The 15,754-nt window shown below is 35.6% G+C and overlaps 1 protein-coding gene across 2 annotated transcripts in view; it reads right to left on the bottom strand.

Moving 5' to 3' along the window:
- Positions 1–3,886: 3,886 nt before the first annotated feature.
- The window catches only part of gcn1 (GCN1 activator of EIF2AK4), a 54,107-nt gene continuing 42,239 nt past the window's right edge, over positions 3,887–15,754 (bottom strand). For both annotated transcript variants that reach the window (XM_048211416.1, XM_048211415.1), the window contains exons 51-58: positions 14,769–14,999; positions 14,494–14,687; positions 10,558–10,672; positions 9,517–9,613; positions 9,255–9,403; positions 8,779–8,889; positions 7,310–7,531; positions 3,887–4,520 (exon numbers count right to left, since the gene is read on the bottom strand). In XM_048211416.1, the coding sequence (XP_048067373.1) occupies positions 4,395–4,520; positions 7,310–7,531; positions 8,779–8,889; positions 9,255–9,403; positions 9,517–9,613; positions 10,558–10,672; positions 14,494–14,687; positions 14,769–14,999 (1,245 nt within the window). In that variant the 3' untranslated portion in view covers positions 3,887–4,394. The remainder of the gene's footprint in view (positions 4,521–7,309; positions 7,532–8,778; positions 8,890–9,254; positions 9,404–9,516; positions 9,614–10,557; positions 10,673–14,493; positions 14,688–14,768; positions 15,000–15,754) is intronic.

Raw genomic sequence — 15,754 nt, 5'->3', positions numbered from 1 at the left:
ATTTTTCTTTTGAAAAACGTTTTTTGGAAGAAAAAAAAAAAACATTTTCTACACAACAACAATAATACTTTATTCCTTGTTTACACAATACATAATAATATTTTCAAAATATTTTTCACTTTTTTTTCTTGAGGTTACTCCATTTTCTAGCATCTTTATTTGTGTCTCAATGTGCATGCTAAATTAGTATGCACATTGAGACTTGAGATTTTTTTTTACCAAAATTTATTAGTTTTCTGAACACCCCACAAGATTAATGACATATTTAACTTGCAGAAAAACATATTTTCTCATCTCAGGCATCAAATCCGTTATTATTGGTCATTGTTTTAAGTTATGGACACTATGGGAGCTCTCTGAATATTATTTGTGATAAAATCAACATTTTCCTATTAATCAGACGTCCCTCACACTAATTCAGTAATTGCAAATATAAAAGTTACATAAAATCTCACACTTTTGCTACTAAAGCCTGAAATGGGCACTTTTTGTGACAGCAACCTCATCATTTTTGATCAAAGGCTTAACTTCAGAATTTGAACTAAAATCTGTATTCTTATGATTGCTCTGAACATTTCAGACAGAATTCAACTAACTTTAAATTACTTTTTCATAAACTTAACTTAATAAAAAATTATAATAAAAAAGTAGGTGTGACGGGATTGAGATTTTTTGCACAAATTGGCCACTGCTCTAAATCTAGTGAATAAATGGCATGCATGATGTTAAGAAATCTTGAATAATGTTGAAATAACACAAGTACTTATTTTCACAAGTAATAGTTTTCTAACTTTAATTGATGTAACAGGGCAACATTGTGCGATAATGGGTACTTTTCGAGGATGTTTTAGACAGTACCTCTCATTGGCCACAATGTATTATAAGAAGAGAAGATGCAGGGTTCCTGGGTGTGCAGGAACACCCAAAGTGATGTGCAAAAATTGTAACATACACCACTATGTCACAGCAGAGAAGAAGTGCTTTTTGAAGTTTCGTACGGAGTGAAATCTTATCACATGGTACATTATATGGCATAGCACACTACATGATACAGACCTATGCATGTATCAAATTCAATATATCAACGTCTTTCAAGTGTTTTTCCCTTTTTACTTAATGATTTCTTGATTTTTTTTTTTTTTTTTTTATCAATAAAATGTTCCCAAATGAACCAAAAAATGATGTGGAATATTTTTTTTTTCATGTGCCATCAACATGTGTGCAATAGAAGGTTAAAGGGACTTTGTTACTGCTCAGAGAAGCTGTCAATCATGACGTCAAAACCCACGTTTTTATAGCATCAAATAACTTACTAAAACTTATTTAAAGAACGATCACTTTAACTAACATCAGCGTGAGGGTTAGGGTTAGATAAAAACTGCCTAAAATGACGGAAACCATCTTTGGAAAAACATATTTGAAGTGTAATAATTTGACTTTAGTTTGTCTCACGTCCTGTTAGATTACAAGGATAGGGCGACCTATACTGCATCCAGCCACCTGGGGCGATCGAGATGCTTTGGCTTGAATTTTCAGGACTCGTATGGCATGCTTGGCCCTAATATAAATGTAATATATGTATATTTGTATTTATACCATCATTGCAGCAAAATTAAGCTTTTTACCATCCACTAAAGTTTGAATCTGTCACTGAAATTTAAGGCACAAAGCTCAGATTTAAAGTCACATTCTGACAATGAACTATTTGAACAGTTTTAATGGGATAAAATATTTTATTACCACAATATAGCTATATAATACCATTTTTTAAAAAGTACATTGGATATACCATGGTATTTGAATATGTTACTCATTAGGGCCAAGGACTGTCATTCTACGAAACGGTGCCATTTCCACTTTGCATTTTTCAAACTTTTTTTCAAACCTTTTTTTTAAACCTTCAACTTGAAAGATGTTAATCCTGCAAAAAAAAAAAAAAAAAAAAAAACATTTTCCCACCTCAGGCACAAAATCTTTATTAATATTATCCTTTTTATTCATGCAAGGAAGCCATTCTTGTACCATCCCGTCATGGACAATATGTATGCCATTGGAGTATATAACAAGAAATAGATTTTTAACATTTAATGTTTTCCTAATAGTAAAATGTCCCTTTTTTAGAAACCATCAATAGAAAGTCTGTAATTTAATACTTTTTTATTTATTCTTAGATTTTTTTTATCTTGAAATATGAATTTGCATTTGCATCATTCAACATTCATTTATGTAATATTTCATTTTCTTTCCATAAACTTTTAACAAAATGACCCTGTGACGGGGTGGTAAATATGACGGGGTGGTATGGACAAAGTGTTTCTCTATATGATCTGCTGGTTTTAAACTTTAAAAATTGGGGGAGGGGAGACCTACAAATTGACTAAAAAGTGAGTGAGTGAATTAATGAACCAAACAGTGTTGCCAAGTCTGTGGTTTTCCTGCGGAATTGGGCTAGGCTACTTTTACACTGTTGTTGCAGGTTGTTTTTCATGTCCACGGGTTAAAAGCGAGCCCAAATAACATAATATTTAGCCCTTGGAATGCATATTTTACCAAGGGAACCCCGCCAAAAAACATGTTTTACCCTCAGAACGTGATTTTTATCAGGGGACATTTTGGAATGAAATTTAAATTTTATCCCAAAATGTGTGCAAATGCCCCATGTGGTCAAGTTTCTCACCTAGCATACATGCATTCAATCTGAAATATAATTTTCTTTGTATTAATATAAAAAAAATAATAAAAAACATTTTTCCCTATCTATTTTGCGTGACCGGGTGGTTGGTTTAAGCTTGACGGGCCCTGCTTAACATGAAAAAGCAACAAACAAACAATATATATATAAAAAAAAAAAAAAAATTACATAGTTGCCTGCTATAAGGCTCAAATGATGTCACTTCTCCTTTGTGATGTCATTTAAAGGAACAGTGCATTATTTATAGATAAAACAAGTTAGTGTGACGGGGAGGTGAGTCAAACTGAGGGACGTGCACCAATCATAAAATATTTACAAAAAAAATAAGGTTTATTGTGAATAAATATATCTTGTGTAAACAGGGACACACATATAATCCTGAAAATAGTATATGTTTGTAAAAATAAAAATATATAACTTATTTGGTTATATTTTAGATGCAAATGTCATGTTGGTTAACAAGGACATGTGAATTGGCTATGCGATAATGAAAAATGATTAAAAACAGTATGTTAATCTTCAAAAAAAAAAAACATTTTATCATATATTATGTTAAAAAGAACACTTGAATTAATAACTTTAAGCTTTGGAAACACACATTTTTTGTGCCTTATGCATCCGATCAAACGTTGCAGACCCAAATGACACCCGTTTCGTAGAATAACTGCTATAACTGTTGAAAATATTACCATCTGATACCATGGTACCACCACAGTGCCTTTTTCAAGCAATGTCTCATTTTTTCTTCCTTTGTGCCAACACAGAAATATATTCATGTCATCTCAGCGAGAGCCAGAAAACTTTTCAAAGCAGTTTAAACTTTGACAGCCTGTCAGAAAACTGTAGATTTTATCCCCCAGGATCGGCTGAAGCTGAATTTATATCACATATGGGCTCAATATTGACATGAAGATGGGTTTGTGATAGCACTTAATTTACAGATGTGTTTGATCACTCTTTACACCTTCAAACTTTTCAGTAAAGGATTCAAATTTTTGGCTTTTTGACGGAAACTCGTCAACTCATTTGCCTTTTCTTTTTGTCTTATGCTCTTGTTCTTTCTTCTGTAATAATTCACTTTTAGGTACACAATCAGTCTAATGATTTCTCTTGAATGATGGTACTTCAGTGGAGTTATTAATCTTGTGTTAATAAGATGCATGAAATGTTAAGCATTAAAACACAAACACAGAGTTCATTTCTTTAAGTCAAACCGTTTATTAAATCAAGGTTTTCATTTTCTGTTTATTCATACAACCATTATTAGTGGACACATCGCTAACTGGAAAAATCAGCATCACATCCTTTGGGTTGTTAATGGCTCACACGTCTCTGTCTCTCTCTCTCTCACACACACACACACACACACATTTACAAGAGCCGGACACAGCGAGAAACTGCTCACCATCAAAACTAAATAAAAAAGGGCATCAGAACATCAATGTTTGTAAAGAATTGGCACAAATTAATACTTCATCTCTCAGAAGAAAACCAAACGAAAAATATACATTTACAAACTACCAGCCAATTAAGGAAATTGTCAATTTTAGATGATGATTTTAGGGGCTCGGCACAATAAATACTTTCCCAGGCTTTACTTGTGGCGTAAATGATGAGGACAATCAAAGCTAGCGTGAGGAGAGCGTGTATGACCGACTGACGCAGGTTCTAGAATGATCCCGAGCGGGGCTGAAGCTGTCAATCATGTGAGGATGGTGTCATCGATCTCTTCGTTGGAGTCGGGAAGACCGGAGATCTTCTTCAAGGATCTGCGGTAACATTCTGACAGCAGCTCGTTACTGGCCGAGTCCAGGATCGCACTGATGCTCTGAAATTAATTTACACATGCAAATGTTATTTGAATTGCTGCGCTGTGATTGGTCACAAGGAAATGGGGAAAAAAAGCTGTGAATATTCGCCTTTGAATTGCTTAGTTAAAAGTTTGAAAGAGTTATATTAATTATATTAAATTTGATTTGACTGCACTGACACTATCGGATGAGAACAAAACTTGAACTGAATTCAGCTGGATAATATGGAAGCTTGTTTCCACCACTGAATAAAAAAATAAAGGTAATTGCAACTTTTTATCAATCCCGACTGTTTTTCCTCACAACCGTGAGTTTCTGTCATGCAATTCTGACTTTATAGTTCGCAATTCTGAGATTTTTTCTCAGAATTGCGAGATAAAAACTCACAATAGCGTGATATAAAGTCAGAATTGCGAGTTATAAATGTTTATCTGAGATAAAAAGGCGCAATTACCTTTTTTATTTTTTATTTCATGGCGGACACAAGCTTCCATAGGACAATGACCAGTGTTTGGGAGTAACGTATTAAAAATAACATGCTTCAAGTAATCAGATTACTTTTTTGATGTAACGAGCAAAGTAACTCGTTACTAAATTCATACATTAAAGGGATAGTTCACCCAAAAATGAAAATTTGATGTTTATCTGCTTACCCCCAGAGCATCCAAGATGTAGGTGACTTTGTTTCTTCAGCAGAAGACAAATGATGATTTTTAACTCCAACCGTTGCTGTCTGTCAGTCAAATAATGCGAGTGAATGGGAACTTGATCAATAAGAGTAAAAAAAAAAACATGCACAGACAAATCCAAATTAAACCCTGTGGCTCGTGACGACACATTGATGTCCTAAGACACGAAACGATCGGTTTGTGCGAGAAACAGTATTTATATCATTTTTTACCTCTAATGCACTACTATGTCCAACTGCGTTCAGCACTCGTTTAGTGAGGTCTGATCGCGCTCTGACAGCGGCAGTGATGTCTAGCACTCATTGAAGTATAAGTGCGAGACATCACTTCCGCTGTCAGAGCGCGATCAGACCTCACTAAGCGAGTGCTGAACGCTGTTGGACATAGTGGTGCATTAGAGGTAAAAAAAAAATTATATAAATGACAAATACTGTTCGGTTTCTCGCACAAACCGATCGTTTCGTGTCTTAGGACATCAATGTGTCGTCACGAGCCGCAGGGTTTAATTTGGATTTGTTTATGCACGTTTTTTCGACTCTTATAGATGGAGTTCCCATTCACTCCCATTATTTGACTGACAGACGGCAACGGTTGCAGTTAAAAATCATCATTTGTGTTCTGCTGAAGTCACCTACATCTTGGATGCCCTGGGGGTAAGCAGATAAACATCACATTTTCATTTTTGGGTGAACTATCCCTTTAATATTTGGGTAACGTTTTTTAAAAAAGTAATGCACGTTACTTTTCAGTTTAATTAATTTGACTAAAAATGTTTAAACTGCTGAATTAAAAATCTCTTCTCCATAATGTGGTGAGAATATAATATTCTAAATGTGTTTTTAAAAGAAAATGGAGGTGAATGTTGTTGAATGCATTACACACTTGCAAAAAATTGAGTTTCTGCAGGTTTTACGAATATAAATTTAAGACTTTTTTCAGAATATATTGAAGGGAAAACAATACGTCAATATATTCTCAAAATGTAAATGTCTAGGGAGAAAACCAAGTTCTATTAGCAACACTTCAGAGCTTGAAAATACAACTTACAATAGATATCCATGACTTTTTAATTCATTTTACCAAAAAGTAGCTTGAATACTAGAATATGGACAACTTTTACTGTATCTTCTGATCACACTGCAAAAAAGTGATGTTCCTCCTCAGTATTTTTGTCGTTTTCCAGTGCAATTGTCTAAAGATTCTTAAATTAAGAATATGAAGTCTTGTTTTAATAAAAAGTTTTGCATAAAACAAGAGCAAGCATCTGCCAAAGGGGTCAGAAAAATCAACTTACTTCAAAGGGAAACTCACTGACAGATATAACTCACTTCATTTTGTTGTTCAAAAGACTTCATTTTATATTTGCATCTCAAGTAAATCAAAGATGTTGGAATATTTGTATTGGAAATTGTACAGGACAAAAATACAGAGAAAAATACACATTTTTTTGCAATACATGCAACATTTAATGGCATAACTTTATTCATTTTAGACTTTCTGCTCTGATTTAAGTTTGTGTCGGGGTGCATTTTTAGGACCTGCAGAAATCCTGAAAAAATAATCTGCAAGGCCTGGAAGAAAGCGAGCCTTGGTCAAGTGAGAAAAGTAATGCATAAGTAATGTAATTAGTTACATATGATTGTAACACATGACTTTTAAAAGTAACTTTGCCCAACACTTTCCCCAGTCTTCTGCAGATTTCATAATTGATGAATTTTGCACCATCGACACTGTTATTTAACTGAATTGAATCAACATTGACTCAAGCTGAATAACCAATGTCTTCTGCATGTATTGTACAAAGCACTTTATAAGTAAATGTGACTTGAATTGACTAAAATTTTTGATTTTCCCATGGAAGAAAGAAACCTCATTCAATTCAATTCACATTTATTTGTATAGCGCTTTTCACAATGCATATAATTTCAAAGCAGCTTTACAGAGAATGCATGTCAACATTACAATTTAGAGAATGCAGTTAGCAAATAATGTAATAATTTAGGCAATTAATTTACAATCACTGTTAGCAGTTTAACTGAACGTAGAAGCAATGAACTCCTGGAAAAATGAATTACATTAACAATTATTAGGATGCGTGTGAGTGAACAGTGACTGACCTGCATGCCCTCCTCTCCCTGGCGCAGTCGCAGCAGGCTGACGAGGGTGTGTTCGCTCTGGGCTCGGACGCTGGTGTTCTTGTCCTTGGTATTGTCCAGCAGGGCCTTGATGACCGGTTTGACCAGACTGGGCTCTAGAGTGGGAGTCTCCGCCTCCTTACACACCCACCACAGCACGCGCTCCGTCACCAGACGAATGTCGCTCGACTGGTTCTGCAAACTCTGTGGGAGGAGCCAAGGCAGAGTCACACAAACAGATCACTTTAGCACTAATTCAACATTTCTGATGTGTGTTTGTGTAGGTTTGCAATGGCACCTTTCTGCCTGCGTCACGCGTGACCTTTCCTATGTGATTATGTAATGTGTGGCGCATCACAGAGCAGTGCAAGATGAGCATTTGGGGTTAAAAAGTATATCATTTTTCTTTTTTATAAAAAATGAGTGATGGTTTCTCTAGATGAGACTCTTATTCCTCGTCTGGGATCATGTAGAGCTCTTTGAAGCTGCACTGAAACTGACATTTGGACCTTCAACCTGTTGAACCCCAGTGAAGTCCACTATATGGAGAAAATTGGAGATATAAACATCTTGGATGACATGGGGGTGAGTAAATTATCAGGAAATTTGAATTCCAAACTGAACTGATGAACCTGAAACAATCCTGTGATTAACATCTCTTTCTTGACTGAAGAAAAAGTTCAAGTGTACAGAGTTTTAGTGTCAGTATTACATTAAACTACCATATATGTTGTTGAATATAATGTATAGTAATGCAATGCGGGAATATTTGTGGTTCCTGATAATGCCAAATGTCTTATGCTACCAGTAAAAAGTGGCCTACATTATTTTAAATATATCTAGTCAGTGACAAACATCTAAAATAATTCTGTATTTTTAGTTTCAGAATCATGAATATTTTTATTCTGGTGTCACCATTGTCCTGTGCACTGGGTTACCAGCACCAAGTTCAAGCCTCTTCATTCCCAATACCAAATTTAGCATTTTAAATCAACAGTTCATTTTTTGTTAACCTTTTAGGTCTTGGAGTATCGCAATAATCGTATCATAAGTTCAGTTTCATTATATGTATCGAATCGTGACATGAGGGTATTGTTACACCCCTATTGCACACAGAATAAGTATAATTATATAATTCATTTGTTACATTAGTTAACATTAACTAACAGTGAAAAATATTTATTAATCTTAAATGGTAATTTCAACATTTACTTACACATAACACAACATTTTCCAACAATAAAATCAAAATTTCATATTTAATGTCCATATTGTTTAATGAATCTGAGCTAAAAGTTGCAATAGTTAAAAGTACAACAGTCGTATGCAGTATGAAGTGTGCAGTGTAACATTATGCATCAGGCTGTACGCTAGTTTATTTTATCATAGCCCACAACACCTGCTCTGGACCGTATGCGGTTTATCTCTGGGTATGTTGGCGTCAGACTCACCTTAACGAACTGTGTGATGACGCGTGGCGACACGGCCTCTGATCCTCCTGTGCGGAGCTGGTGTCTCATAAGGTAACCCATGGCCCGGATGCCGCTGCAGGCGATGGGGATCTGCAGAAGACACAGACATCCATGTGAATTAAACATCTGCACCACTTGTCTATGCAGTATTTATTATAAATGATTTATCCGTGCACATATTTTTTTTAATTCATGTGCTTCATAATCTTGAATCAAAATAACGTCCCCTCCCTCTTGCAGCGACATCTCTTCTCTGATGACGAGGGCGGGGCAACCTGTCACTCACATGAAATCCACCAATAGCAATGGATTTAGCAAAGTTTGTGAGGTTCAAGCAATGAACAAATGTCTGCATATTCAAGCATTTTGACTGTTGTCATCACTTGACACATTGTAAAATGCATTTGGTCTACAGCATGAAGCAGATTTTATTCTGATATTACAGCGGCTCTTACTCTGTCTGCGGTGGCACTAGATAAGACGGCCTCCAGCACAGAGGAGCTGTATTCATCCGTACACAGCTGATCAGGAGCGGACTTCACTGCGATGGCCAGAGCCAAACTACGGCCATGACGCACCATCCAGTCCACACCAGACACATCCGCTACAGAGACAAACATATAACAGAGGAGAATTTCATAATATGATCTGGATTACAGTGGTTATCTTGGCTCATCACATGCCAAACTATTACCAGGAAGATGTGTGTGATCTTACCAAGCACATGCTGCTGTAAAACACTCTTGAGCTCCTCTTCTGACAGGAAGGCACAAAGTTCACCAACGCAGCCTGCAGAGGCCATTCTTGTGGCATCCTACACACACACACACACACACACACACACAGGTAAGGCTACAATGACTCTCTCACAACCACATCCTGTGCTAGATACTGTTATAAAGATGAAAAAGCATGCATTGAAGTTGTCATGTCTTTAAGTGTAAAAAAAAAAAAGAAAACTTAGATATTCATAAATGCATTTATATTTTATTATTAAATATTAAAACATTTAAATATTACACAAAATTAAAAACTGTACTTCTAGAAAATAAAGAACAAAGAATGTGCATCAGTTGTGTTTTGCTTTTTATGCTTTTAATTAATTTATGAAGCCACTGTATACCTTATCGTATTGTTGTATTACAATGCTATCAAATTTTGTGCAGGCAATTAGCTTATTTTGTTACGCACATTTTGAAGTATTGCATCAGAAATGAGTGATGGAAACGGGGGGGTGGGGGGATCCCTTAACTTGCAAAAAAAGTTTACACATTTGCTTGAGGTGGATTTTGACTTGTGCGAAAAAGACTTAATGCGAATAATGGGTGATGGAAACGCAGTTGCCGAATAAATTCTGATGTAGCGAACATTAAACCCACCATTCTGCTGATGGTGTTTTATTTACTGTTGGGTACCAATACCACCATCAGCTCGAACAATGTGATGGAAATGCACCTAATTTACTTTTTTTTCCTGCAAACTTTGAAAAGATTCGCTTCACGTTTGGAAACCCAACTAATATCACTGCTAAATACCTTTAAGTATTGTGATATTCCGCCATATTTCTCTCTGACACCCTCAACTCATACAAAGAAAATCCTGAGCTTCCCAATAGTATTTTGTGGCGGCATTCATATGCATTCAATTCATAAAGTCCCAAGCAACTGTTAGTGCATGGGACTTTATTGTAAAGTACTACTTTCATTTTAAACAATTTTTAATATCTCAAGTAAAACAGAAACAAAATACTTGCTTTACCTCATCATGTCCCAGCATGCCCAGCAGTGTGGTCATGATGTTCTTCCTGATACTAGGGTCGACCTTTGCCCCAGCTCCCTGGATGACGAAGCGCAGGGCCTGCAGCATGGTCTCCCTGCAGCACATACAACAACAGAGTGACTGACAAATACAAACTAGAGTTTTACATTTGACAAACATTTAATATAATAAAAAAATTGTCCATATGCACAGTTACTTTCTTGGTTTTCGTTAAGCCAGCTTGGGCATTTCCGGTGTACTGTTAGCTGTCATTCTTTACTTGCAGTATATCGACACAAAACCATCGATGTTTGACTTTTTAATGCTGCATTTATATTTTAATGCAGTTATCACATCTGCCAAATTTGCCAATAAACCAGTTTAATTGATTGCAATTAAGACGAAGCTATTAGGAATGTTTGAATAAGAAACGCAGTGTCTGTAATTAGACTCGCACACGCAACATTTTTCTAGCACTTCAAATTAGGGCTGTCAAACGATTAATTGCGATTAATCGCATACAAAATAAAAGTTTGAGTTTGTATGATATATGTGTGAGTACTGTGTGTAATTAATATGCATATATAAATACCAGTGTTGGGCACGTTACTTTAAAAAAGTAATTAGTTATAGTTACTAGTTACTTCTCACAAATAGTAACGGAGTTAGTAACTGAGTTACATCATTAGAAAAGTAATTACCAGGGAAAGTAACTATTTCGTTACTTTAAAAAATAAATAAATAAATAAATAAAAATATGCCAAATAAATTGAATGCCCCCAATATTACATTTAAGTCTAAGAATAAATTATTCTTGATGCGACTCCTGACTCATGATCCGCTCTTGCTCACGACATGAAATTTCTCTGTACTGTGTTGGTAGCCATTAAAGAAAACGTCATTTCATATTTATGTTTAAATAGTCCTATGTTATGTTTTAAATCCATTTATTCGATTATGAAAAGTGAACAGCATGAGTAAGATGCATCATAAGATGCGCAAATATATCGGGAGACATGGAGTGGGTCAGATTTTAATTAATGATTTTAAACACTTCATTAAGTTTTGCTTTGTATAGCCTTTCTTTAAAGTGAATTTCGTTTTGTAAAAATTGTATCTTAATTTTAATCAATGTTTCATCAACCAATTGCTTGGATTTAATATATAACAAGCAAATATAGCAGACAATAAAATCATGACGTGGAGGCGCGGGCGCGATCGCTGGCGCGTGAACTGGAGCGCGTCTTACAGGCTAAATGAACCGAAACTCAGAGGCTGCTTGCCTACACAAATATATCTATAGAATGCTTGAAATATCTACTTTAATGAAAATGAAGTAATTAAAAACGAAAAGAAAGAGGCTACTCTGATTATATAGCCTAATCCGAATGAAATGTGCATTATCTCTCTAGGCGCGTCCATATGAGCAGATGATCAGCAATGAGAATCAGCAATGTCAACTTCATCTTTGCAGCCGACACTGATTCAGAAAACATTACTTTATTAATAAACAATTAAAATGTCTCCTTGCTGTTTTTGTCACACTCATAATAATTACTTTTGCCGGTTCTTTATGGCAATTATGCGTGCCCTTGAGTGCTATATAGCCTATATTATGTAAACGCTCCTTATTATGGTTTATTCTCTCCAGTATTTAAGAAATTAAATTAATATAAATGTGATTAGTCAACTAATAGCTTAAATGAACAACTACTAGACGACTAGAAAAAATCTCATTTCACATATTTTCGATCAAGCATCAAAAAGGGTATTCTGGTTTGAGCTCTGACAGACACACACACAGCGCATCATACATTATTATCAGTTTAAAATTATATTTGTGTATGACTAACCGCAGCACACACCAGAGGAAAAAACTTTGCAGGTCCTATGGCTGAGAGAGAGCCTACTCGGATGAAAACCGCTTCAGTGAGCTCAATTATAGTAACGTGGCATTTTTTTTGTGTCAGTAACGGTAACGGCGTTGTAACGGGAGAAAAAGTAATTAGTTTGATTACTCGTTACTGAAAAAAGTAACGGCGTTAGTAACGCCGTTTATTTATAATGCCGTTATTCCCATCACTGATAAATACACACAAATTAATGTATTTAAGAGAAATATGTTATTAATGTACAAAAAATTTATTTATATATAATATAAATTATATAAAAATATAAATAAATACATATACTTGTAAATATTTCTCAAATATATACATGGATGTGTTTGTATTTATATATACACAGTACACCCACATATATTAGGCAAACTCAAACTTTTATTTTGTATGCGATTAATCGTGATTAATCGTTTGACAGCCCTACTTCAAATGTCATTTTTAATGTGATGACCACAAACATTATTTGTTCATCCTTCTGAGATTGTAACTATTTGTAAAACCAAACATTAACATCATAACCAGCAGAGGAGGATTTATTTAAGCATATCAGCCACTTCCTGTAATAGTTTTTCATTTTTTAATAAATATTAAACATTATAAAATCACTAAGTTTAAAACTACATTTTGTCAAGGTGAAATACTCACAAAATCTCATGAAAAACAATAACTTTTCTTGTGAATGAATTACACAGAAAGCGCCGCACTTTTCCTTTGTAATCACAGCAGCTGTCAGTCAGTGCAGCGCAAGCTCAATGATTTTGGCACACTTATGAAAACTCACATTTTATTCAATGAATCTAACTAAAGTGCACAATAAATCTTTAACTGCTGATGTTTTTTTTCCACACGAAAGTGTGAAAACTGATGGTGGAATTGAATTTTTCTGAGGAGGAACACTGAAGTACGTCTTTATTTTTTCTTATGTCACCTTACATTTGAGTAACTAAATTAATGCTAGGCCTGACTATTTCAGTGACTATTCTGATTATAAACTAAGTATTACACTATTGATGCTTAACACACCAACAAGTGACATTTCACCGGAAGTTTTCCAGCTGCCTTATATTATTGAGGAAGTTCTAAAGAACACTGTGGATTTAGTAAATTAAAGGATTAGTTCACAGAATTCAAATTTCCTGATCATTTACTCACCCCCATGTCATCCAAAATGTTTATGTCTGTCTTTCTTCATTCGAAAAGAAATGAAGGTTTTTGAGGAAAATATTCCAGGATTTTTCTCCATATAGTGGACTTCACTGGGGTTCAACCGGTTGAAGGTCCAAATGTCAGTTTCAGTGCAGCTTCAAAGAGCTCTACATGATCCCAGATGAAGAATAAGGGTCTTATATAGCATAAAAATAAAGATTTATATACTTTTTAACCACAAATGCTCGTCTTGCACTGCCCTGTGATGCGCCACACATTATGTAATCAAGTAATCAAGGTCACGCGTGGCGTAGGCGGTTCCGATTCAGTGTCTGCAAAGTGAATGTGCAAAGACCAAGTCAAATGGCCTTTACTGTTTGACAAAAAAAGGTAAAACTACGATTTTGAAGTTGGAGAAAATGAGATGAATTTTTCGCCCTACCGCGGTACTTCCACCTACGTCACGCATGACCTTTCCAACATGATTACGCAATGCGTGGCGCATCGCAGAGCAGTGCAAGACGAGCATTTGTGAGTAAAAAGTATATATTTTTAAATTTTATTTACAAAATTACCAATTGTTCCATTAGATTAGACTCTTATTCCTCGTCTGGGATCATGTAGAGCTCTTTGAAGCTGCACTGAAACTGACATTTGGACCTTCAACCCGTTGAACCCCAGTGAAGTCCACTATATGGAGAAAAATCCTGGAATGCTTCCCTCAAAAAAAAAAAAAAAAAAAAAAAAAAAAAACTAAATTTCTTTTCGACTGAAGAAAGAAAGACACATGTTGGATGACATGGGGGTGAGTAAATTATCAGGAAATTAAAATTCTGAAGTGAACTAATCCTTTAACAAGAAATAGTGTATTTGCAATCTTCATGCCTACCTGACTCCAGAGTCCTCTGCGTTGCGTATGGCCGACAGCTGTTCGGTGAACAGCGGATCTACTTTAGTGTGTATGGCGACCAGCTGACCCAGAGCCTCTGCCGCCCGCAGCCTCACCGCCCGGCTGGAGTCCTGAAGGGCCTTCAAGAAGGTGGTCTGGAGCTGCGGCAGGAAGGGTTTCAGAGCGATGCCCACCTGCACGGGACAGAGAAAACAAGCGGCGTGTGAATGAAGGGTCTAGATCAGCATAAGGACAGAGGCATGATGGATACTGACTTTGGCCAGCAGTAGAGTGAGCGTCTCGAGCAGAGCGGTTTTCACAGTCCAAGCGAAACGGTCTCCTAAGATACGGATGAGCGGTCCAGTGATGTTGACCACAGAGGGCCGGAGCGCCTCCGCTGATGTCAATTTAATAACTCCTCCCAAAGCACGAGCAGCTTCCTCCTTCTGCTCCGGACTTCCTGTGAGCACGCCTTCCCTCAGCACGGGGAGAATACACGTCACTCCCTGAAGAAAAAGACATGTTGAGTAGAGAGCACACAACATTTTATGTCAGTGTTACTAATATTTATATACTATTATAGTATTTTGAATGAACTTATTTTTTGTTTTCAGTTTTTCATTTGAATTTTTAGTAATTTTGTTATGTGCTTTTGTCATTTTTCTTTTTTACATTTCGTTTCAGCTTTATTTTTATTTCAGGTTTAGTCATTTTTAGGGAAGCTTATTTCCGCTATGGAATAAAAAGGTAATTGTGATTTTTTATCTCACAATACTGACATTTTTTCAGAATTGCTAATTCTGATTGTGTTTATATCTCACTATTCTGAGAAAAAAGCTGTAAACTCACAATTGTGTGATAAAAATGACCTTTTTCAAACAAGTTTTCATACATTTTAGTACTTCTAATTAAACATTTTACTTCAGTTTAGTGTTTCACCTAATATTTATATTTTATTTCAGCTTTATTTCAATGAAAATGATTAATGATTTTAATAGTTAAAGGTGCCCTAGAACCAGTTTTCACAAGATGTAATATAAGTCTAAGGTGTCCCCTGAATGTGTCTGTGAAGTTTCAGCTCAAAATACCCCATACATTTTTTTTAATTAATTTTTTTAACTGCCTATTTTGGGGCATCATTAACTATGCACCGATTCATGCTGCGGCCCCTTTAAATCACGCACTCCCTGCCCCCGGACCTCTCGACTATAATACAGTGCATTTACAAAGTTCACACAGCTAACATAACCCTAAAAAGGAT

The sequence above is a fragment of the Megalobrama amblycephala genome, linkage group LG12 (genome assembly GCF_018812025.1).
Source record: "Megalobrama amblycephala isolate DHTTF-2021 linkage group LG12, ASM1881202v1, whole genome shotgun sequence".
Taxonomy (NCBI): Eukaryota; Metazoa; Chordata; class Actinopteri; order Cypriniformes; family Xenocyprididae; genus Megalobrama; species Megalobrama amblycephala.
Note: the sequence above shows the minus strand (reverse complement) of the source record. Positions and strands in the feature narration are given on the sequence as shown.